Below are 24953 nucleotides of genomic sequence, written 5' to 3' on the forward strand. Positions count from 1 at the left end.
CCACCATCACCACCATCACCATCACCACCATCACCACCATCATCACCATCACCACCATCACCATCATCACCATCACCACCATCACCATCACCACCATCACCGTCGCCACCATCACCACCACCGTCACCATCACCGCCATCACTATCACCACCATCACCACCATCATCACCATCATCACCATTTCTTATATTTGTTGAGTGTTTCCTCCTTGTCCAGCATTATTGAAGTGCTTTATAAGCATTACCTCATTTACTCCTCAAAACAAAGCTAAGACAGATGTACTAACATTAGTCCATTTTATGTGTCCACTTCCAGCAAGAGTTGAGCCAGAATCTGACAGCCATGTTCTGTCTGACACCCATGTTCTCTCTCTTAACCACTGTACCATTGTACAAGTACAAATTATTCTGATCTGAACTGCAGGGTGACTTATCAGATGTTGAGCTGATGAGCATTCAGAGGGTCAGGATGGGCTAGAACACTGGGCACACAGGGCTGTGGATGGGCATCCCCCCCACCTCCCTGGCATACTGCATAATGCTGGCTCCATCCTTGCCCCCAGTCCTCCTCTGACCCCAGAGAAGAAGTGGCACCTTTTAAGAGTATCCCCTGAGAACCTGAAGACCTACCAGACATTCCCCTCAGGGAAGAGGGTCTCCCCACACGAGCGGCAGAAGAGAGATCGCTACTTTGAGTTCAGAGCATGATGTCTGAGAGCCTGGCTCTGGCCAGGTTGGCTTTTTGGAATAAAATCTTTAGCCACGAACAAACCCATGGTCTTCTCCTCTGAGCTCCAGGAACATTTGGCCACAACAAGGACATGCCTGAGGGTCACACAGCACTGGGTCTTAAGGCCTGTAGAAAGCTCAGCTCAGGGGTTCAAGCCAGTAGAAAGCAGTGTCCAGTGACCTACTGGGCCCCCCCGACCCTTCCTCTGAGGTGGGGGCAGGTAGGACCAAGAACTGTAGGGCTCCTGAGTCTTGGTGGCGGTTCACTCAGGTACAGAGATACCTCCCATCTGCTTCCACGAGTATAATCAAGGAAGCCCCATGATCGCATGTCTGAGAACGATGGGGAAGTGACCATGGAACAATTGCACAGGGGGTCGGATGCAAAGGACTTCTAGTTTGAGCCCTGACTTGGCATCATTTAGTCCGCACACTCACTTGTGAGGGAGGTGGTGTTAGCCCCACTTTACTGATAAAGACACGGAGTCTTGGAGGTTGAGAAAGTTGCCCAAGCTCCCACAGCTTAGAAGTGACCCAGTGTTTTGACCCAAGCCCTCGTTTTCCCACTACATAACCTGCCTGTGGTCCATGTGGAGACTCAGAGGTAGGGATGACTCAGCCCTGAAGCCCTTCTGGTGCCGGAGAGAAAAAGCTGTGTCCAGCAACCTCTCTCTGCATTCACAGGCTGATTTGGCATCTCCCCTGGGGACTACTTCTAGAACAACACAGGAGGGAGTGACCTAGGACTAAGCCATTCTTCAAGGAAATGGGGGGAATGGGATCCCAGGTCACATGCCTGAGGTGGGGAGTCTGGAGTGTCTGCTCTCACCAGGCTGCTGCTTCTCATTTCCTGGGAGGCCTCCTGCCTGCTGGGGCAGGGGACAGGATGTGGGGGACAGCCCCTCCATAGACAGGATCTGGGATGGGGGACCTCAGGCCAGGTACGTATCCACATGACAGGGTTTCTCCAACATTCCAGCATCTCTTAGAGTTGATCTAAGGGACTGTCATCAATCAATGGGAAATTTATTACCTCTCGAATGGGTGAAACAGGACCTAAAGGCAAAGAGACCACTGCAGGTTCAAGTACATGTCAGTGAGTACAGTGAGACAGCCCCTCCCCTGGGAGCCGGTGTTTAGACACCTCCTTAGAGGACAATGTAAATGAGAAAAACTGTGTGCCCATCAGAGAGGCATCTGTCAGCTCTCAGAGATCCTATAAGGGGCTTCTCCTGTGACCCAGACTCCTTGACCACCTGGGTGCCAAAGGGTCCCTGTGGTGGCCGAATTCATTCCAGGATTTGGCTGAAGAGCAAAGCAAATAAACCCCAACTGCTGGTCAACACTGTTGCATCCTGGAGCCTGGGGTTGCCAAGTGGGTCCTAGATGTCTTCTCCCGTGACAAGGACTGGGAAGCCGGGCACCAACCGGAATGACCGCTATATACATGTCTCTGTACAGTCGGCAGCAGGAGATGCTGGGAGGTAGCTCCAGTGAAGAAAGGGAATGATGTGGATTTTCTGCGTAAACTTCATCCCATTTGGCCTGGTCCCTGCTGTGATGTGGGTTGGGATTTGAACCCTGTCCTCAAAAAGGCTGGTCATCCCAGCTAGCTTGCTGTCATCGGCAAACTTAAGCCCTAGAATGAGCAGTCCTTAATAAAAGGTACTTCTACGCGATCCTGTATTCAAAAGATGAACTGGTGGGGGGATGGGAAAGGCTTTTGTTTAGCTTTATTGAATAAACAATAGTCCAGAAGTGAGGTAGGACAGGGACAAAGTCATACTTCTGATCAGAGTCCCCCAGTGCCCGAAGGGGGTTGAATTCCAAGTTCCAGTGGTCCACCTCGAGGCTGCCAGCTCAGGTATTTGTGGCCACATCAAAAGCCCCAGAAGTGAATCCGAAAGGAGCTGAGAGAAAGCATCCCATGAGCCACCCTGAGCTACAGCTCTAAAGCGCCCTCCACTCTCCAGATTCATAGTGGTCCTGGAGGCCCCCTCTCGTCCCTCTCTCTGGGATGGCCGGTTTGCAATTGTTGCAAACCCTCCCAAAGCCTTATGTTCCTTTTAGCATCACCAGAAAGCGAAGAGTGTCAGAACCTCGTGGTGCCAAAACCAATGGAAAGAAATGGGAGAGATTCAAAGAGAAAGGCAAGGAGGACAGGATTCTGGCCTCAGTTATGTGCTGAGCTGTTCTGGAAGGAGAGGAATTACCCTTAGTTGGGGTGGTTCCTAGTGTGGACAGTCTTTCAGAGGGTCTGCCCAGGCCTGGGCCCCAAAGCAGCCGGGTTGGCCTGGAGAGCCCTCTCCTCCCACCACGTGACTGGAAGAGGGGTGGACACCTGACCCGACTCGGGCGAATCGGATTCTCTGTCTGGGAATTTGGAGTCAGAGCTGAGAGATACTACTTTGGAGTGACCGACTGCTGCCGGGAGGCCATGAGTGGCCTCCTGTTTGACAAAGGAGAGATTTCTGGTTTGCATGTAGAGCTAAGTGCAGAGGAGCTGAGGAGAGAGGCAGAGACTCCAGGCACAAAGAGAGAAAATACACTATCTTCGGTTCCTGACCAGGTATTCTCTGAGGTCTAGTTGTCTTTATTCTTTTTCTGATTGGTTAGTTAAACCATCATGCGTGGGCATTCTTTGCTATCAAATTCACCTAGACTATAAGACCAAGGGCAGACATATGCAAACAGATGCCAACTCCACTCAATAAGGGCATTCTAACAGGGCTGTGCGATCATGAATGGGCTGCCTCCAGGGGTGGTGCTTTCCCCATAACTGGAAGGATCCAAACAAGATGGTTAAACATGGCCTGGGCAATATGGAGGGCGCCTGGGTGGCTCAGTTGGTTAAGCGACTGCCTTCAGCTCAGGTCATGATCCCAGGGTCCTGGGATCGAGTCCCGCATCGGGCTCCCTGCTCTGCGGGGAGCCTGCTTCTCCCTCTCCCACTCCCCCTGCTTGTGTTCCCTCTCTCGCTGTGTCTCTCTCTGTCAAATAAATAAATAAAATCTTTAAAAAAAAAAAAAAACATGGCCTGGGCAATATGGAGATGGCCAATCATCTCAAGGGTGTCTGCACCAAGATACAAGACCATTAATGCCCCTTCTGCCTGAAACAAGGTTTGGAAATACTCCATGACGAACATCTTCACACCCCCGTGCAAATCCCCGACTCCTGGTGACCTCTGGAGTTGTGGGGGCAGGGGAGCAGGACGGGCAGTGGCAAAGGCCACCCGCCAGTCAGTCCTAGAGGCCCCTGTACCTGGGGGGAAGACACCGGTGTGCCAGGCCAGCTCTAGATGGTCAGTACCTGAAGTCAGGACCACCCGCATCATTTGCAGAGCCTGGAATGTAATCTTGCCTTTTCTGGTTAAAACCCCACTCCTTCTTTCTAAAGGTTGGAAATGTAGGTTACCTAATTTCTCCGAAGCTCCAGGTTTGCTGACTCTGAAAGAATCGGCAAAGTACCCTGGAAACTCATGACCTCCTTGGGAAGATGAGGGGCTTCATTGGCTCTTCCTGGGCCCCCCCGCCACTATGCTGGTCTCTCCCCCTCCCCCACTCCAGAACACCTTACTTCATGAAGTCTGGAGACTTGGCCATAGCATGTTCAAACTCTGAGAAAGACAGCATGTTGTCATTGTCCAGATCCGACTCATTCAGGACCTGGCCAGGGGTGCAGAAGGAGCCAGAGAGCAGAGAGGAGCCCAGTATGAGAAAGTGAGATGGGGACACAGGCGGAGGGGAAAATGTCTCACACCAAGTGCTGCCCATAGGCCAGGCTCTCTGCTAGGTGCTTAACATGCATGTGAGTTCTCCCTCCCTTGAGGCAGATGTTCTTCCCACCCCCCCTGGCTACTCCCCACCCCAGACAAAGACATGGAGATGCAGAGATAAGGTTATGTGCACTGAGGTCTGTCTGGGACCTCATGGGAAGAGTCCCCTTCGTGCCTCCAGCACAAACTTGGCAGTGAAAATGGGTGCAGAGGTGAATGGGGTGACATCCCCCACCCACACCTATATCCGGTCACAAGGCAGGGGCCAGTACTTGCAAGGGGCCCTGTCAGGTCTAGGAGGCAGTGATGACCTTTCATGGTTTTATCTTTGTTTCTAGTTTCAATCCAGACCACAAGCACTTGACGGTTCCCATGGTCTTAGGACAAACAGATTCATGAGGCTGCCTTCATGTCCTGTCACACTGTGGACTGTCACTCTAGGACATCTTGGGGACCCTGGAAGGAAGGACTTTGGAGGAAAGACGCAAACTTGGGTGATAGTTGCCTCCAGCCGTGTGCCCATCCCTCAGGAGACCCCACCCTGCCTGCCATCCAGGGGCTTTGGGGGATGGCCTGGCCCAACCCAGCCTGTGTGGCCCCAGGGCACACACGTGGTTTGTGAGGTCAGTCAGCAGGTCCTCGGACACGTCATCACTGTTGAGCAGTCGGAGGACAATCCTCTGCAGGTCCTCCTCGTCGATGAAGCCATTCTCATTAAAATCTGCAAAGAGAAGGCAGAGTATGAGAGGAAAGGGGAGCTTCCTCAGCCTCCCAGAAGTCCAGGGAGCCATGGCCCCACAGAGCCCCACCGTCCCAGGCGGGCCTCGAGCCTGGCCCTCAGAGAGCCCTGGGCAGGCAAGTAGCAAAGGGGGCGGGGGGGTGGGTTGCTGCAGACCCAGGAGGTGCTGAATAACACGATAAACACAGCAATAGTCGTGAGCATTCACTGGGCGCATACTATCCGCTCAGACATGTCCTGAGAGCTTCACCTGTTTTCAGTCACTGAATCTTCACAGTCAACCTTTTATGAGTCTCACTCTGCCAAAAGGACACTGAGGCACAGAGGTGTGAGATGTTGGCCCACGCTGCCGGTAAGTGGGAGGCGGGATTTGGACCCTGCTAGGCTGGTCCCCAAGCCTGCGTCGCCCACCGTGCTATGAAAATCTTCACCTCAGAGCTCATAAGCCAGTAGATGGTTTGGTGACCGGGAGCTGGGAACGCCTGGCCTTGAGCACGGATCCCTGCTCCTGGCCCTGCGCAGGGTGACCTGAGCACCTGCCCCACCTGCACTGAGGATAATGCCCAGCGTCCACTCCAGGGAGCGCCCTGACCCTTGTCAGACCTTGAGTCCTCCTTTTTGAGTTCAAAAATATGGTCATTCCTATGAAAATACTGTAACATTGTATGTCAACAACAACAAAATGTGGGCATTGCACAAGCTCCCGGCACCCTGGACGGCCCCCTACCCCCCCGCCCCGGGTGTGTTTAACCCAGTTCCCTACAGAGGCGCCTTGGAAGGGTGTGCCTGGGCCTCTCAGTGCCTGCTGCAAGTCTTCTCTACAGGCCCGGAGTGCTTCTACCCCCAGCCTTTGCCGAAGGCAGCCCCCAGCCTGGAGTGCCCTCCTCCTTTTCCTCCAAGCCCCGGGGTACTCTGACTCACCATGCGCTTGCCCTCCCTTGCCTCCCTGTGAAGTCTCCCTGACACCCTCAGGCCCGGAATGGCTCCGTCCTCAAGCTCCAGCAGCTCCTAACACAGGACCTGTCCTCCCAGCATGAGCCTTGCTCTCCTCGGCACCGGTGGCCTAGGGCTGCCTTGTTTTCCTGTTGCAGCACCTGCTTCTTGCCACCGCCTCGCTCGTTCGCACTCGGCAGACACGTGGGTCCCTCCTGGGTGCCCATCCCCAAGCCCGGCATCTGTGCACAGATGTACCAGACTGGTTCCTGCCTGCCTGGAGCTCCCAGTCTGGGGGTGCAGGGGAGACAGTTGGGCACCTGAGTGGCTTGGCTCCAGGGAGAGAAGAACAGGCATCCCAAGGGCTCCAAGGGTTTCCAGATGGGCAAGTTCATGTCTGATGGGGGTTGGGGGTGTGAATGAGGAAGACTTCTTGGAGGAAGAGGCATCAGAGAAGGATTAAAGGGTTTGGGCCTCCAGAGATGGCAACCGGAGGAGGTGGCAGGGTCGCTAGGGACAGTGGTAGAGAAGGAAGAGCACCAGAGTGATCAGTCTGGGATGAGGGGAACAGAAGCTTGGAGGTCTGGGAGAGTGGTCAGAGGTTAAGTGTGGAAGGCAGGCTGAACTCCATAGAGCCATGAATGCCGAGGGAGGCATTCTGGGAGAATGTCCCTACCTCCTCTGGGAACCCCAGCACAGCTCCTGCCTCTTCTAGAACCCCCAGCGTGGCCCCTACCTCCTCTGGGGACCCCAGCACAGCCCCTGAACCACTCATCAGCCATGCAGTAAGTAGGGGCAGTAAGCTTAGGCAGGTACGATGCCACCACGACAAACAGATGTGCCAGGCAATGATCTAAGTGCTTTCTCTTCGACTGCATTTAGTCCCCATAACACCGATGAAGACAGTGAGGCGCACTGAGATTAAATAACCATACTCACTTCTTCAGTCTCAGTTCACCTCTTGCCTTTTAAACATCTATGTCTAGCCTGGGCTTCTCCTGAATTCCAGGCGCACGTATCCATCCACAGGCCTTCTTGTCCTCTCCACTTGGAGGTCTGATAGGTCCCTCAAGTTCAACTGGTCCAAACCCAAACTCTTGACGTGCCCCCCTCCTCCCTGGCCCCAAACCTGCTGCACTCAGCTGTGCCCTTCTTGGCAAATGGGCAATGGCCAATAAGCTTGGAGTCATCCTTGACGGTGTCCTTGCCTCGCTCCGCATGGCTAAGTTGTCAGCAGACCCGCCCAGCTCCACCTTGGAGAGATAGTGGACCCAGCCTTATGACCTCCCTGCTGCACTGCCCCCACCATGGCCCAGCCAGCATCACCGCTCTCCAGGGTTACCTTAGCAGCCTCCTAACCAGTGTGCTTCCTCTCCGTCTGCCCCCTCAGTCTGTTCTCCCCTCAGCAGCCTGTGGTCCTGTGGATCCCCACCTCAGCACCACTTCTCACAGCCTCCATCTCAGCCAGAGGAAAGCCCAGGTCCTGACAGTGTTCCCCAAAGTCCGCCCTGTCCTTACTCTGCCTCCTTGCATTTTCCCCATCAGGTCAGGCTCGATTCTGCCTCAGGGCCTTTGCACTGTGATTTCCCCTCCCTGGAACACTCACCCAGAGATCCTTAGGGTCTTCATTTAAATGCCAGCTTCTCACCAGAACCTGCCTAAAATTGCACTTCCTGTCCCATTCCCTGCTTTATTTTTCTCCCAGCGCCCCATACTACCTGACACACTGTATGTTTCACTCATTGGCTCCTTTGTTTCTCTCCACTAGAATGTAAATTCCTCGAGGGCAGAAAGTTTTGTGTTTTGGGGCACTCTTGTACCCCCATCTCCTAGAACAGTGCCTGGAACAGAGTAAGCCCTCACTGAATATTTGTTGAGTAAGTGAACGCATGAACTATCCAAAGTCACACGTTGATGAATGATGGAGACGGTAGTAAACCCAGGCGCTACAACTTTGTGGGAAGTCTGTGCTCTGAATCACTCATAACTGCTCTCATTGTAATGAAGCACCCAATTTTTAGCTGGGTGTGTGACCATCTAAACTTAACACTATACTTCCCAGCCTCCCTTGCTGCTTGATGTGGCCCCACGTTTGAGTTCTGGCCAGTGAGATGCAAGCAGAAGAGGCACAGACAACTTCGGGGAACATCTTTAAAGAGAAGGCTATACCTTCTTTGTGACACTGAGGCGACCTTGGGGACAGAGGATAAAGTGACACCATGGAGGAACCTACGTCCCGGACCTTGCAGAACCACCGTGGACAACTGCCTCTGGGATTCTACACGTTAGAGAAATAACACGTAGCTGCCAGAGATCTTGGAAGCTATCTTGTGTAAACCACTTGGGGTTCCCTGTCATTTGCCACCAAATTTAACCCAAACTAATGCATGGCCTGAGCCTCCGTTTCCTCATCCATAAACAGACTGACAGTACCTCCACAGAGTCGCTGTGAAAATTAAATAAGGAAATGCATGGAAGTCTTCTGGCATGGGGTTTGGAATATAGAAGATGCTCATTAGGTAGAGTAGAGGCTCAATTTTATGCCATTTGAGGATGTTAAATACTGAAAATGCCAACCCTGGAAACTGTAATCTCTCGCTTTGAAGAACGAAAGCTAGAGCTATATTGGTCCTGGAATGAGGGAGCAAGTGTCCTGATGTCACAGGATCCTTCAGGGGTAGAGCTCAGACTTCTGTCTCCGTCCCCCTGGACAGGAAATGGATATGAAAGGACAGCTCACCAAACCGGTCCTTAAGCAGATGTCTCCCCCCTGGCCAACTGTTTATCAGCCCCAGGTCCTGGAGGTGAAGTCCTGAGCCGTTCACCCAGGCTCTCCCTGCGCAGCTCTGCTATCACACATCATGAGTGAGGGCTGGGGGCAAGTGAGGGGCCGAGGGACTGGCACCGGGACTGGAGGGAGGGGGCAGCCGCAGTGACATTGCACTGCTGGTAAGAAACTCCGCAGCCTCTCCCAGAGACCCCGCAGTGTCCCCAGGCGTCCCACTGGCCCAGCTCCCATATGCAGAGGCTGCAGCAAAGTGACATGGCTCTGGTCCCAGGCCATCAGAAAACAGAATCATTTGCTAGAGTAGAATGTAGTCCTGGACAGTTCCCCTCCTTTGGGGGTGCAAGGGCAGAGACGACTGGGAAAGGGGTGGGGGCTGGGAGCTCTGGGCGGCTGGCCAGCCCCTGCAAACTCAGCAGCCTCAGACCTGCAGCCGGGGCCGTTCTGAGAATGGGGGAGGGCCTACCTCTTGCCATTTCCCGACAACAGGGAGGTTAGAGAGAGCTTGGAGAATCGGGGCTCAGCCTTCGGGTTTCCCCCAGAACACTCTTGCTATCACCATCCCAACCTCCCTGTCCTGTTACTCCTTGCAATTTACGAAGTCCTTTTACAGAAATCAGCCCATGTTGGTTGAGTGGGGAAGGGCACGCCTCCACCATCATTCGCAGGAGAACGGAGGCTGCCTCCCTTGCCTCTCCCAGCCCTCCGTCCTGGGTCAGGTCTTGGGGCGGTGTGGCAAACTCTCTCGCTGGTGCTCTGGCACCTGCCTGAAGGTCATTCACATCTGGTGGCAGCCCTGCTGATGGGAGCAGGAAGGCAGGGCTGGGGTGTTGGTCTCTGGCAGGTGAAAGTTCTTACACAGAGGGTGGGGGCTCGATCCACTGGAGGCCAGGAACGTCCCTCAAAGCAGAACCTGGAGCCCAGCAGGTACAACCCAGGTGCTGGATTCTTGACGGAGAGCCATCCCCCCTTCCTTCCTATGAACAGCAGTGCAATTCCTGTCCAGGGTGATGCCGTGTTCAGTTTAAAATACCCAGCTTTCCAGTCTCCGTTGCAGCTATCTGTGGCCATGTGACATGGTTCTGTACAGAGCAGTCCAAAGCTGCTGGGTGGGGCGTCCAAGAAAGCTTGTTACAGAAGAGTCAACTTCATCTATGCCTTCAAATGTTCATTTGGTTCTTATCCCTTCTCCCGTCCTTTTTTCTTCCTGCCTGGAATGAAGATGAGAAGCCTATAGGCACAGACACCATCTTGTGATGATGAGAACAACAGTCCCATACTAAAGATGGCAGATTAGGGGGGCTGGAAGGAGCCAGGCATTGCCTACTTCCCCCTGGCTCTGGACAGCCTAATTCCAGGCTTTTTTTTTTTTTTTTTTAAACATGGACACTTACATATAACTGAATGCAAGCCAAACTGGTATAGTAGCTCCGAAACTCTGCTGCACTTGAGAATCACCCAGGGAGCTTTGAAAAAGCTCATCAACCAGGGCACACCTTACATCAGATCTGTGCAGCTGGGGCCCAAGTAGTCGTGGGTCTTGAGTCCCCAGATGACTGCAGTGTGCAATCACGTTTGAGAACCAATGGGTTAGAGCAGTGTCTCCTAAACTTTAAGATGTGGAGGACCGAGCTGGGGGTCTTGTTAACATGTGGACTCTGATGCAGCAGGTGTGTGGCAGGGCTGGGGGGCTGGGGAGTCTGCATTCCTAATGGGCCTCCTGGCAATGTCGCTGCTGGTGCATGGGCCACTCATGGAGGACCAAGGCGTTAGGGCATCGAGTTAAGTCTCTGGACTTTGGCTAAGAAGGCTCACCAGGGCCATTACCACCTTCTCCTTTTCCTTTTTCTTCTTCCTCTTCTGCCTTCACTGCTACCCTTCCCACCTCAATGTACTGAGCAGCTCCCACGCGCCAAGCACCGGGCTCAGAGATTCACGTGTCCCATCTCTAATCCTGCTGACAGCTCCGTAAGGCAACAAATCTTCTGAACCCAAAGAGAATTCAGATTTGTCTGGGTATATCTGATGAAGCCTTGGAGTTTATGAGTCCCCAGGCATCTATTTGCACAGCTGATTTGCATGAAGGCTTTGCACTTTCTGTTTTTGTGCCGGAGCTCAAGGAGGAAGGAAACCCATCAAGGGGGCCTGGAGAGAGGGGCTGGAGGAGGACACGACGACAGCGTGGGGGACACGTGGTATCTGGTCCCTGATCTGACCTGAGGCGCTCAGTCTGACCTCTTGGGAGTGAGGGCATTCTTCCCACTTCTCAGCTGAGCACAGTTTAGCTCCTGTGCCTTGAAGCCTGAAGAGAACCTGCTGTTCTTGTAGCTCCCTGAAGATTTGGGTATTTTTGTTTATTTAGCTCTGGAAACCATGGAAAGACAGCTGAGGCAGACATCTTTGGGCACATCTGCTCAGCCCACACTTTACCATCTCTGAGAAGTGTCCCCACTCCCAGCAGTGGGCCTTGGGAGCTGTGTTTGTTATGTGACTCTGCATCTTCTGGGCTGCGGTTGGTTGGACAAGTCTGTTTACCCAGCCCGGGAGTAGCAAGATCATGCGTTTGGCTGAGCCATCAGCCTCTCCTGAGAAAATGGGGGACCAGGGTGTTCATCTTTGGCCCATAGGCACAGAAGCATAAAAGTCTGCAGAAAGAGCAAATGCACAGAGAGAAGCGGAGATGAGAGACCAGGCAGCCAGCGAGAGAAAAGAAGATAGCAGCTGCCTCACTTCCTGACCACTTGCCAGTTGCGTCCTCGGGAGGCTGCTTCAGTTCTCCCACGGGTTCCATGTTGCTTGTGATGGACAAACTCTAGAGCCCTCCCCCCTCCATGACAAGCCCCTCTTGGTGTTTATGCATATATAATCTCCATGTCCCTTTCCTGTGGAAGGGAACTGCGACTTATATCTCACCATCGGAATTTGGCAATAGTGATGGGATGTTACTTCCGTGATTACAATGTTATATAAGACTCTATCTTACCAGCATACACACTCAAGAGACTCTCTCTAGCTGTCTTTGAAGAAGCAAGTGGCTATGTCAGGGGAGGCCCATGTGGCAAGGAGTACAGACCAGCCTCTGGAAACTGAGGGCAGCCTCCATCGGATAGCCAGTGGGAAGCCAGGGCTCTAAGCTCCATAGACACAAGGAAATGCACTTGCCAACAACCAGAGTGAGCTTGTAAGTGGGTTCCTCCCCAGTCACATGCAGCCCAGAGCCTTGACTGCAGCCCTGTGAAATCCTAGGAGAGGACACAAATAAGCCGTGCCAGACTCCTAGCCCATGGAAACTGTGAGATTTTAAATGTGTCATCTACAGCCACTAGGTTTGTGGTAATTTATCACACAGCAAAGGGAAACGAATATACTGCTGTTCTTCATCCATTGCCTTTTACACAGGTAGGTCCCTGTTACTTGCCACCTGAAGACTCTTGGCTAAGATGAGAGCACTCAGCCTGGGCCAGCACTCTGCATCAGGAAGAGCTGCCCATTCAGAAGAGTACTGACTGGAGGCGGAAGCGGCTCGGAACAGCACAGCAAGTGCTCTGCGGCATGAGTCCTGACAGAGAGGGGCAGCAGCTAGTAGGCTAGAACTCCCTGGGGATCCCCAGAAGTACTTGGGGTAAGGAAGGAGGACGACTAATGAACAGGTAGGGACCACTAAGCCAATTAAATTCGGGTATGTGATTTCATTTGTACTTAACTCTGCTTAAAGTTCACTGTAAATGTATGTCTTGTATCAAACTTAGGACATGTGGGGCCATTACTTCTTCAAATATCTTTTCTTCCCCATTAATTCTTTTCCTTCTGTTCTTTAGATTAGATTATTTATATTGAACTATCTTCAGAGTCAGGTTTCTGACTCTTTCCTCTGTCATCTCCATTCTCCTGTTAAGCCCACCCAGGGAATTTTTATTTCAGATATTTTATTTTTCACTTTTATATTTTCATTTGATTCTTCCTTATAGTTTCTATTTCTCTGCTGAGAATTCCTCCTATTTCTTCCATTATGAATTTCTTTTACCTCACTGGCCAAGGTTTAGTAGCTGTTTTAAGAGACTTATCAGCTAATTCCAACATCTGGGTCATGTCAGAGTCAGGCTCCATTCTTGAGAATATGTCAGTTTTATATTTTTAATTGTCTAGTGAATAATTTTAGATTGTAGCTCAGACATCTCTGGTTTTCTAAAATTTTTGTATTTTGAATGATTTTGGATTGTATCTTAGACATTATAAATGATTTATTGTCTGGATTCTGTTATATTCCTCCAAAGAGTGCTGATTTATTATTATTATTATTATTATTATTCTATCAGGCAATTGATAGGACTTAAAGTGCAAACCCTGTCACAGAGGGACCTTGTTCAAATGCGGTGGCCACTCAAATCTCAGTTCTGTTATCCTTACCTGAGCTGCTTTGAGTCTGCCCTTGTATATAGGTTTAGAGATCAGAAAGAGATCTGTTCATACACAGATGTTGGGCTCCTTTGCCTGGCTTTCTTTCATGGACTCTCCCTTCTTTTCACTTTTCAGGGGAAAATTGCCCCAAACCGTCTGATTCTTCAAGTCAGAAAGAGTTCAAGGTTTCTATCAGTCCTGTATGATGCCCCTCACTGAAAGCCACCTTTAGGCTAAAAAAAGTTTATAAAAAGGAGAGGGGACCATCCAGTATCATTTCTTTCTTTTAAATGTCAACTCTCTGCTTCTGGTACCATTCTAGTGCCAGCAGGTAGTTGAGATATATATATGTATATATATACATATATATATATATATAGTATATATGATTTTATTTATTTATTGGAGAGAGAAAGAATGAGTCGGGGAGGGGCAGAGGGAGAGGGAGAAGCAGACTCCCTGCTGAGCAGGGAACCTGACTCAGGACTCAATCCCAGGACCCAGGGATCATGACCCAAGCTGAAGGAAGACACTTAACTGACTGAGCCACCCAGGCGCCTATATGTGTGTGTGGGTGTGTATATATATATATATATATATATATATATATATATATATATTTGAGTTTGTAGTTGCTATCTGTGGAAGTGACAGTATGATAAGAGCTTACTCAGCTATTCTCAGCAGGAGAATCTGTGATTTCATTTGCGTTTACTGGATACTAAGCTTGAGGACGTAGGGCTTACAAAAATATCATTAAGTCCTTTTTACAGATGAGAAACCTGAGCCCTCACAGGTCCATCAGGCTTAAAACTCCTCCACTTCATTTTATCCAAATCCATTTGGGCAAGGCAAGAATAAGATGGTGTCCACTGTGTGGAGACAGTGAGGACCTGGCTGGAAGGGAAAGCATATGAAATATCAAACTATGCAAGCCTGAATGTACAAGTCCTTTGGGGCCAAGGAGTTGTCACAATGAGCTTGAAGCCTTGTACATGGTCTGTTTGAAAACTTCCCAAGATTTCTTTGTTTCTTTCCTTTTAATTTCTTTGGAGAATTCCAGGCATCTCAGCTGTGCTAAGGGAACATGAGCCCACTGAAGAGCAGAACTTTTGCAGTATCTTATGGCTAATCCAGACAAAACCAGAGATCAAAAAATGTCATAGGACCTCAGAGATGATCTCTCTCAAACACCTCATTTTAAAGATGATGAAACTGAGGCCCAGAAAGATGAAATGATTTGTCCAAGACTTCTCAGCCATTTTGTGGCTGAGCTAGTTCTGGTGTTCAAATTTCTGAATTCCTACAAAACAAGCATGTCTCCCTCATACCCATATGTAGTCCTCAATCTCTCTCTGGCCTGCCTACACTGCTACCACAAAATACAACACCCGTGGCTCCATTTGCCTCCTATGGCATGGAGGGAGGGCATATATCCATTGAAGTAGTTGTTCACCACCATTTTTTTTTTTAATCTATAGAATTCAAGAAACATGCTAATATCCATAAACACCCAAGTGAATCCCAAGGAACATCATCCCACCAGTGAACTGATGTTGATGGATTCTAGGTTGGTATTTACTCTTTGGCACTGACCCCACCCACCACCACCACTTAGCAACCCACCATAGATGCGAAAGGCGTACTCAATCTTCAGGCTGGGGCAGGCCTGCTCACTGAACACAGATGCCATGCCCAGCACATCCTCAAAGGAGAACACACCGTTGTGGGAGAACACTTTGCAGATTCGGTCTCTGAAAGGGTTGACCTGTGGGAGAGGAGAAGGGGGAGGCCTATCAATGTCAGGTTCATGCCTCCCTGGCCCTCACCTATCTATCAGAAGCATGGCAAATTCCTCCCTGGCATCCTCCTCTGCTTTCAGTATGCCTAATTCATTCCCACCTACCAGTACTTCTTTCCCGCAGTTGGTCAGGGGCCCAGCCCTGCCTGTTCTAAACTCTTCCTTGCCTGCTGGTGGGCCTTATCAGATCCCAACTTTGCTGTAGTATTCTAGAATGACCCCCATCCCTCCCCTCAACCAACCCAAATTCTTTTTCCTTAGATGCACCTCAGCTAAGAAAGCTATTTGATTCTGTGAGTTCACATAGCAGATCTGAATGGCCAATCTGCCCAATATTTAATTAGTTGAAACAAATCTCTGGTTGGTTTTTCTAGTCCCCCTTTCACTGACTTTCACTGACAAGGTACCTTTTCAAGTCTCCAAGCTTCATGCAAAAGGATTAGTTCCTCTGCTTTAAGTACCCAGTGTGCCTATTACCTCCCTCAAGGGCATTTGAGCCCCAGCGCCACCCCCCCCCCCCCCCCCGACCGCCACTGCCTCTAGGGGCCTGTATCCTTGTCTAACACTCCTTAGGGTTTTCTCAGCAATAGCCAATGCTTAGCCCTCTAGTTTTGATCTCTCCATTTATGGCACATGAAAATTTCTTCTTCACTTCTTTTGAACTAAGCTACATGTTAACATCTATGATTTAGTTTTATTTGGTGCTCCTATGTATTTGAGGTGGGAGAGAGAACAGTCTGTGTCACCTCAGGTGGCCATGTAACCTCTCAAGCTTTAGTGAACAAACAAGGTACCTAAGGTCCTTGTTAAGAACATGAAGTGTGAGCTCCCACCCGCAGAGGTCCTGTTTTAGAAGGTCTGGGGTGTAGCCCAGCATCATGGATGAATTGTGTCTGTCCCCCAGATTTGTATGTTGAAGTCTTAACCCCTTGTACCTCAGAATGTCACCTCATTTGGAAACAGGGTCTTCTAGATATAATTAGTTAAGATGAGGGCATATGAAGTAGGGTGGGCCTCTAATCCAATATGACTTGTGTCATTTTTTTTTTTTAAAGATTTTACTTATTTGACAGAGAGAGAGACAGCGAGAGAGGGAACACAAGCAGGGGGAGTGGGAGAGGGAGAAGCAGGCTTCCCATGGAGCAGTGAGCCCAATGTTGGGCTCAGTCCCAGGACCCTGGGATCATGACCTGAGCCGAAGGCAGACGCTTAAGAACTGAGCCACCCAGGTGCCCCTTGTGTCCTTATTAAAAGGGGAAATTTGGGCACAGAGACACGCACTCGAGGAGAACACCCTGTGCAGATGAAGGCAGAGATCGGCGTGTGGTATCTACAAGCCAAGGAATGATGGCCGGCACGCCGCCAGAAGTTAGGAGAGAGGCAGGGAACAGATTCTTCCTCGCAGCCCTCTGAAGAAACCAACCCTGCAGACACCTTGATCTCAGCTTGCTAGGCTCTAGAACTGTGAGACAATAAATTTCTGTTGTTTAAGGCACGTAATTGTGGTACTTTGTCATACAAGCCTTAGCAAACTAATACACCTAGGAATCGACGTTGTAAATAAGGTCCCTAGGTGACAGGTTACATATATATACATATGTATGGCCCAGGAGTGGCCAGGGGCCGGGAATCCGGACTGCCTTGCTAGAACCTCCAAACAAGCTCCTGCAGTGTCTGCCCCTCCCTCCCCACCTCCACACCCCTGCTCCCTGGAAAGCTTAAAGTGATGGCCTCAGGCGAATGCTGATAAGGGCTATCTCCTGCCCTGGGTTCCAGGTCACGTGTGTCTAGCTAAGTGGCTTCACAAATTACTTTGCCGAATTTTAACTCAATTAACTCTCGCAAACGGTGGCTTAACAAGATTCCCGCAAAGAAACTACAATGGAAGATAATGCTTGTAATGCAAGTGCCGGTGATCAACCAGAAAATGTCAGGGCCAGAACCTCTGCCTTTTAAAATACAAGTTCTTCTCTATTTGGTAGTAGAAACGGTGAGAATCTAGGCAGACATAACTGAAGTCCCGGCTTCAATTCTCATTTCCTGTGGTCAGACAGGGACAAGGCAGACCGGCAAGCAGTGAGCTTAAGCATATATCCAACCAGGGAATGAGATACCAATCTTCCCTTCCCTGGGGGCCCCCCTCCACTCTTGGCCTTGCTGGGAGTGATGGGGAGAGGGGATGGTTGCTAGGAAGCCAATCCACTCTCTCTTAGGCCCATGTCACGTGACTCTGTTATCTACACACACACACACACACACACACACACACACACCTTGTCTTCTAGAGACTGGGAAGAAGGCAGTTGGTGTGGAAGCTGGTGGTAACAAGAATAGTGCATAGAACAAAATGTAGTGACCACAGATACTGTTGGAAGATGTGGGGGAAATAAACATTAGAACACATTTCACGCTGTGGAAAGTCTGCTAAATAGTTGAAAAAAAGTACAGATGTTTCTCACATGGTTTTCCTAGATTCTGTTTCTATAATAAAATACATGAAGAACCACATTTCTGAGAGCGACTAATGGAAAGAGGCGATATTGACTGAACAGTACATTACTTCTTTAATGAAGACACCAGTTATGGGAGAAACACTCTGGGTGTAATCACCGATGGAGTGGCTGCTCCATGATGAAAAGGATTCTGGGTAAGGGTGCAGGGATGGCCACACCTGTGAAACCAGTGCCCCACAAAACTTCCTGCAGGCTACCATAGTCAAAAGGTTAAGTCCAGAAGTACACAAAGTGGTACGGGATGCAGTGGTGTGGGTAGTTTTTTTTTTTTTTTAAAGAGCTTAAAGCATAGTAAAACACAGACAATGATTTGTCATCAGAAGGGAAGTGACTTTGAAAATCTTTCGAACCACGTAGAGATTTGCTGGTTATCTCTTGGCAGAGGACTTAAAAGAGCCGTCAAACTTTAAGAGGAATTATATGTGTTTCTTGTACAAGAAGACAAACGTTCCAAATTTGCTGAGCATTTTATGATGACAAGTGACTGTTGGCAGATACCCACTGAAAAATGAACTCGAATTCTTCTGACTCTTTGAGGTAGAGGTGACTCATTTCAGCAATGAGGGAGAAAAGCACTTGCTTTTCCAAAGAACTCCTGCTTTGGAGAGAATATTTTGAACATCAGATTTTTGTTGTTGAAAACATGTGGAGTCACCTAAAATAATGCTTCTATCTGCATACTTGAAAATATTAGGAACAGATTTTTCTAATCTGTTTGAAAATCATCCAAATGGAGAGTGTCAGTGGATTTTGAGTCCATTTGTTAAAAATATAAAAATACAGTGTTTTTCCAATTAGCTTGTAAGAGCCACTGACTGACATAAGGGCAGATGGACATCTACGAGCTTCATTTCGATAAAAAGCCTCTAATTGGTGGAAGGGATTGAAAATGAGTGCCATAATTTAATACATGCAGCCAATGATACATTTCTTCTCTTTTGACCAGCTATGACAGCCACTAAAAATAGACTCAAGTAGAACCAGACCCCCGAATGGCCTGATCTCAAAGTGTTAAAGCAAGATTTTAAAAGAATAATGAAGCACATCCAACCACACTGCTTTCCCTTACACTATTGTTATTAATTACAATGGTGAGAGGAGGAAATTTTGTTCTATAAATGAAAGGGGAATCTATTTTTAAGGTATTTTATGTGTATTTGGTTTATATAATATTTAGCTTTAAAATGTTTTATTTTGCATGTTTATATCATAACATACAGGTATTGTAGTAAAGGGACCGAGTTTGAATATACACATATTATGGGGGCATGCTCCCCATTTTTTTATTGCTGGGGAGGCATGATCAAAGATAGCTGGTGATCTCTGATCTAGACTAACCCCCACATAAATCAGGGTTGTGGAAGAGGGGCCTCGGAGTGGGGGTTGGGGGGAGTGACTTGCCCAAGGTCACTCAGTCTAGGACCCAGGTCTCCTGAGTCTGCCCGGCACCATTTCCACTATGGTCCCTTGTGGCAAATAAACATAATAGAAAAGGTGGTGATGGAGGCAGAACACATGACCATCAAATGTAGAAAACCTTGGAACTGGAACCTCTTAAAAGGCTTACTTCAGGGGCGCCTGGGTGGCTCAGTCGTTAAGCGTCTACTTTCGGCTCAGGTCATGATCCCAGGGTCCTGGGATCGAGCCCCGCATCGGGCTCCCTGCTCGGCGGGAAGCCTGCTTCTCCCTCTCCCACTCCCCCTGCTTGTGTTCCCTCTCTCGCTGTGCCTCTCTCTGTCAAATAAATAAATAAAATCTTTAAAAAAAAAAAAAGGCTTACTTCAATGAAAAAAAAAAATTTTTTTTTTTTTTGACACAAAGTGCCGAAACGGGGGCTAGCTTGAAGTCAAAGCCGTGGCCCCTGTGTGTGAGAACTCCATCCACCTCAACCTTCTGGTGGGTAGCGGCCGTGCTGACTGGGAGCAGCCCTGGAAGGGACAGTGCGAGCAAACACAGCGGGCCGGAGAAGCCGAGAGAAGGTGGAGGCAGCAGGAAGCCGGCCGGCTTGGGAATGGTGGAGGGGCCAGAGCGAGGAGTGGGGGATGCTGTTCCTGAGAAGGTGGCAGGGCCTGGGGTCCCCAGGGCCTGGAGGCCAAGGGCCAGCGGGTACGGTTCTCTGTGAGGCCTAGTGGACACCTGCCAGGAGGGTGTCCCTGGCCCGTCTCTGTTCCAACAATGGCAGCTTCCCCCTCTCCCAGGTTCGCTGCCTCATCTCTTCCTGGAGGAAGATCCCAGGGCACAGACTTTCCCTGAGGCGAGGTGTCCTTAGCACACACGCAGCTCTGTGCAAAGGGATGCTGCCAGGGCCTGCAAGGATAGTTTCGAAGGGCCCGGGAGAGGTTGCCTCTGTCCGTCCCTCTCCCTGATCTCCACCCTGAGCTAAGCGCCAGCTTAGCCGGTGTCCTTGGGTCCAGCCCAGCCACTGGCAGACAGAACAGCTGGGAAGAGGCAGGGGAGGGAGTGAGGCTCATGAGTGATCACAGTTCCAGCTTACTGTGTTCCAGATTTGTGTTGCTATTACTTTAACAATCTGAAATCTGAAACAATAAATTTTGGGACCTATCCAGAGAGTTATAGTCTGCATTAACTGTCACACTCATTTAGAAGCCTTCAATCCTCCAGAAGAGGAAGAAGATGACAATTGACGAAGCAACGCTTCCATTTCAAGAATAACATGCACCCCAGTGTGAAGGCGTTCTGAACAAGGGAATATAAACATGTCAGTATAAAAATTTATACAGGTAACTCAGTAGTGCAATCTCCATCTATGTATGACAAAACAAACGAAGATGACAATAAACCCCAAAGGGTGGGGATTTTTTTATTTTTTGAAACAGAAACTACAGTTTGTTGACAATAAAAGATTGCAGTCCCTGCCAAAAAACTAACTTTTTTTTTAAAGATCTTTTCAAAGTTATTGAACAAGAGATTTAACTTGAAGATGAAAGTCAGAGGGAAAATATTTGGACTTAGCTTAAAAATATCTCCTCACCATTTCTCCAACTAGCACACAGTCAAAAGGAGCTTTTTACAGTTGCTGGAAAAAATTCACACAAAAACACGCTAGTGACTCAACAGTGACGTGAAGTTTGATTTTTAAGATCTTGTTTTTTAAAAAGGATCCAACAACATTATTTCATTTAAAACTTCTCATTGCTAATTAAACTGTCTTAATTTTTAGCATTTGTTGGTTTTGAATAATGCTTTATTTGTTCATTTTGTCTGCTACCAACTCTTGCCAAAAGTATATGATTAATGTTTGTATTTTAAAAATTTTAAACAGATGTAAAGCATCTGTCAAGGAAAGGAATAGATGGAGGTGTCTGCTGGGAGGGGTATATAAGAGGCCAGTCCTTTCTGGGCCTTGAATGGAGGCCTGAAGTTACTGACACAGACTCTTACTGAGCCAAGTGCTGCCTGAAAGACTTCTCATTGTTGAGCAAGATTGGGTGAGCAGACCCCATATCCTGGGAGAAGGGTGTAACAAATCATTTGTGTTTTAGTGCCTTTAAAAACTTCCCCCAGATATACCATATTTATGGATTAGAAGGTTCAATTTAATTAAGATGTTGATTCTTCCCAAATTGATCTGCAGAGTTAATACAATTCTAGTTAAAGTCTTCTAGCTGATGTTTTTGCAGAAATTAACAAGATGATTCTAAACTTATATGGAAATTGGAAATACAAAGGGCCAAGAACAGCCAAAACAATTCTAAAGAAGAGGAACAAGGCAGAAGCACTTATACTACTAGATATCAAGATCTTACTATAGCTTTAGTAATTGATACTGGTGCAAGGAGAGACAGATCAATGACCATAATAAAAATTCTGGAAACAGACCCACACATATATGACTACTTGATTTATAACAAATATCACATTGCAACAGAGTGAGGGAAAGGAAGGTCTTTTCAATAAGTGGTGTTGGATTGATTCCTACCTCATACCATACATAAAAATCAATTCCAGATTGATCATAGATCTAACGTGGAAAACCAATAGTAAAACTTGTAGACAAAAACATAGGAGAACATCTTCATGATCTTGAGGCAAAAATTCTTTAACAATATACAAAAAGCACTGATCATTAAGGGGAAAAAATCCATAAATTGGAGTATATTAAAAATAAGAATTTATTTTGTTCAAAAGACATCATTAAGAAAGTGAAAAGGCAAGCCATGGCAATCGGTATGTATTTCAACAGGTGAATGGATAAACAAACCCTGGTATATCCATATACTAGAATACTTCTCCACAATAAATAGGAACAAAGTATTGATTTCATGCAACAGTGTGGATAATTCTTAGATGTATTTTGCTGAGTAAAAGAAGTCGGATCCAAAAGAATACATATTATATGAGCCCATTTGTATGACATTCTGGAAAATGCAAAACTATAGGGATGGAGAATAGGTGGTTGTCAGTGTTTGGGGGAGGAGAAGAAATTAACTACAAAGGAGACTCACAAAGAAATTTTTAGGGTGATGGAACTGCTCTATATGGTGGTACTGTGGTGGTGGATCCACACTTCTATGCATTTGTTTAAACCCATAGAACCATACCCCACAATGAGTGAAGTTTACAGAATGCAAATAAAAAATTTAAAAAGTATTAAAGACCCAGGATGCTAGTAAACCTAGGATGAAATGGGGACCATGACAAATAAAAGTAACTGTATTTCAAATGTATGACAAAACCTCGCTGGAAGGAATTCGGAAATAACTTTGGGAAATGGTGGTTTGACTGGGTACATAGTCTAAAGATAAAAAGAGCCATAAACGAACACTGTGCCTTACCTAGCAAATTTGTTTCTCCCAGGCGTGTGTGTGGGTTGGCAATTCGGAAACTACATGGATACTGGAGTTGAACGAATAGATAAATAAATAACAGATAATAGGAACCAAGTTTCTCATTGTCACAAGAAGTTACAAATAAGCAAGAGGGGAAGTCTAGATACGATATATACAAAAATAAATACTGGTGTGTAGTATATATAAGTTATTATACATACATATATTTTCTAGCTCTATCCACTAAGTAACTTTACAGTGGAGAAATCCAGAAACACCACCTTAATTAAGTGACCAAGGTTAACATCACCAGTAATAGGTCATGTCAATATCATGTATTCCCTGATATGATGTGATGAGAAGGGCACTTCACCTCTGCGGTTATTTGTTGCACAAATCCATAACCCCAGTCTAATCAAGAAAACACATCTGACAGACCCAAATTGAGGGAAGTTCTACAAAAATACCTGGCCAGTGCTCTCCAAAAAATCATGAAAGACAAGACTGAGAAACTGTCACAGACTGGGGAGACTAAAGGTAACGTGGGAGCCTGGAGTGGCTACTGGAACAGATAAAGGACATAAATGAGAAAACTGGTGAGATCCAAATAAAGTTTGTCATATAGTTTGTGGTGTCCCACCAATTTTAATTTGTTATCAGTTTTGATAAGTGTACCATGGTTATGTAATAAAGATCATACAGTACTTGCCTTGATAAATCTTAAAAGCAAATCCTTGAAAGGATTGAACTCATTTCAATGAACAAAACTTCATCCAAGAACAAAACTCAGTAACATTTAAATGAATACAACAAAATTAAGCATCTAATGATATAAAATTTTCAATATTCAGCATCCAATTAAAAGCAGTCCTGCAAAAAAGTAGGAAAATAAGACCCACAACCTGTAGAAAAAACAACTAATAATAAAAAAAAACCCAGATCCAGAAATGATACTGATAGAATAAGCAGGCACAAACATTAAGACAATGATAAGTGTGTTCTAGACATAATAACAGACATTAAGTGTGTTCTAGACATAATAACAGACATAAGACAAAATAATATGTTCTAGACAAAATAATATGTTCTAGAAGATAGAGGAAAGCAAGATGAGGAAAATTATATACCCATCAATTCAAGAAGCTCAACAAAACCCACGCAGAAGAAACCTGAAGAAAATCACACCATGGCACAGCATAATCAGATCGCTAAAAACCAGTGATAAAGGGGAAAATATTTTTTGGTGGGGGTGGGGTGGAACACATACATATAGAGGAACAGAGATAAAAATGAAATTAAGCAAACCAAAAGATACAGAGCAATATCTTTAACTCTGAGAGAAAGGGAAAAAAAGGCTCTCATCCTATTATTCTATACCCAGCAAAAATATCCTTCAAACCTAAAGACAAAAGACTTATTTTTCCCCAAACAAAAGCTGAGAGAATTCATCTGCAGACCAGAGCTACAAAAAGATTAAAAGAAGTCCTTCAGGAAGAAGGAAAATACCAGAAGGAAACTTGGATCTACACAAAGGAACAAAGAATGCCAGAAATGATAAATACGTGAGTAAATATGAAAGAACTTTTTCTCATTTTAAATCCTTTTCAGAGATAAATCCATATATATAGCTAAAAATTTCAATATCCCTCTGTCAATAGTTGATAGAACAAGAGACCAAAAAAAATCGTTAAGGAAATAGAAGACTAGCAACCAACTTGACTTAATCGACATTTTATAGAGCACTCCACCTTACACAGTAGTATACATATTTTTCTCAGGTGCACTTGGCACATTTACCAAGATAGATCATATTTTAGGTTATAAAGGAAGTCTTAATAAATATTAAAAGATTTAAATCATACAAAATATGTTCTCTGACCACAACAAAATTAAATTAGAAATCAGTAACAGAAAGGTATCTTGAAGATCCTCAAAGTCAAAAATTCACAAAAGAAATGAGAAAATAATGTGATCTAAATGAAAACGAAGACACAAGATATTAAAATTTGTGGTATTTGGTGTGAACATTGTATACAAGGTAATTAACAGCATTAAGTGCTTACATTAGAAAAGAAAGGACTTAAATGTTTATTTAAATAAAAAAAAAAAGGGCCCTTCACCCAAGGGTGGGAGTTGGTCACTGGAGGAAAAGAGAGAGTGTCAAGAATTCCAGGTCTATGAGATGGAGCCCATTCTAACCCTGTGTTCCTGGGCAACTTGCCCCTAGGAAGAGGCCCCTGAGGACATGAAGGAGCTTGTCACCAAGGGGCAGTGGTTGGAAGCCACAGGTGGATGGAGCTTCTGGGCTGAACTGAGAATGGATCAGCTGGATGTCCCTTCACGGAAGGTTTCTCTTCCTTTGACCCATTGGCCAGGAGGAATTCCTAGTTCTGGGTCTGAACCCCTGCACCCTTCAGCACTAGAGTAACTCTGCCAGAAGGTGGCAGTGTTGAGTTGAAGTTGTTCGGTCAGAACTCAAACCCAGCCA

At 47.2% G+C, this 24953-nt stretch overlaps 2 protein-coding genes across 2 annotated transcripts in view; one reads left to right on the plus strand and one right to left on the minus strand.

The window, feature by feature from the left end:
- Positions 1 to 759, plus strand: part of FAM166C (family with sequence similarity 166 member C) — a 14695-nt gene extending 13936 nt beyond the window's left edge. Inside the window, exon 4 of the mRNA XM_021697746.1 lies at positions 563 to 759. Within this exon, the coding sequence (XP_021553421.1) occupies positions 563 to 707 (145 nt within the window). The 3' untranslated portion in view covers positions 708 to 759. The remainder of the gene's footprint in view (positions 1 to 562) is intronic.
- A 1848-nt stretch (positions 760 to 2607) lies between these two features.
- Positions 2608 to 24953, minus strand: part of CIB4 (calcium and integrin binding family member 4) — a 47324-nt gene continuing 24978 nt past the window's right edge. The window contains exons 4-7 of the mRNA XM_021697700.1: positions 14988 to 15129; positions 5118 to 5227; positions 4308 to 4396; positions 2608 to 2638 (exon numbers count right to left, since the gene is read on the minus strand). Of these exons, the coding sequence (XP_021553375.1) occupies positions 2608 to 2638; positions 4308 to 4396; positions 5118 to 5227; positions 14988 to 15129 (372 nt within the window). The remainder of the gene's footprint in view (positions 2639 to 4307; positions 4397 to 5117; positions 5228 to 14987; positions 15130 to 24953) is intronic.

Source organism: Neomonachus schauinslandi, chromosome 10 (genome assembly GCF_002201575.2).
Source record: "Neomonachus schauinslandi chromosome 10, ASM220157v2, whole genome shotgun sequence".
Classification (NCBI taxonomy): Eukaryota; Metazoa; Chordata; class Mammalia; order Carnivora; family Phocidae; genus Neomonachus; species Neomonachus schauinslandi.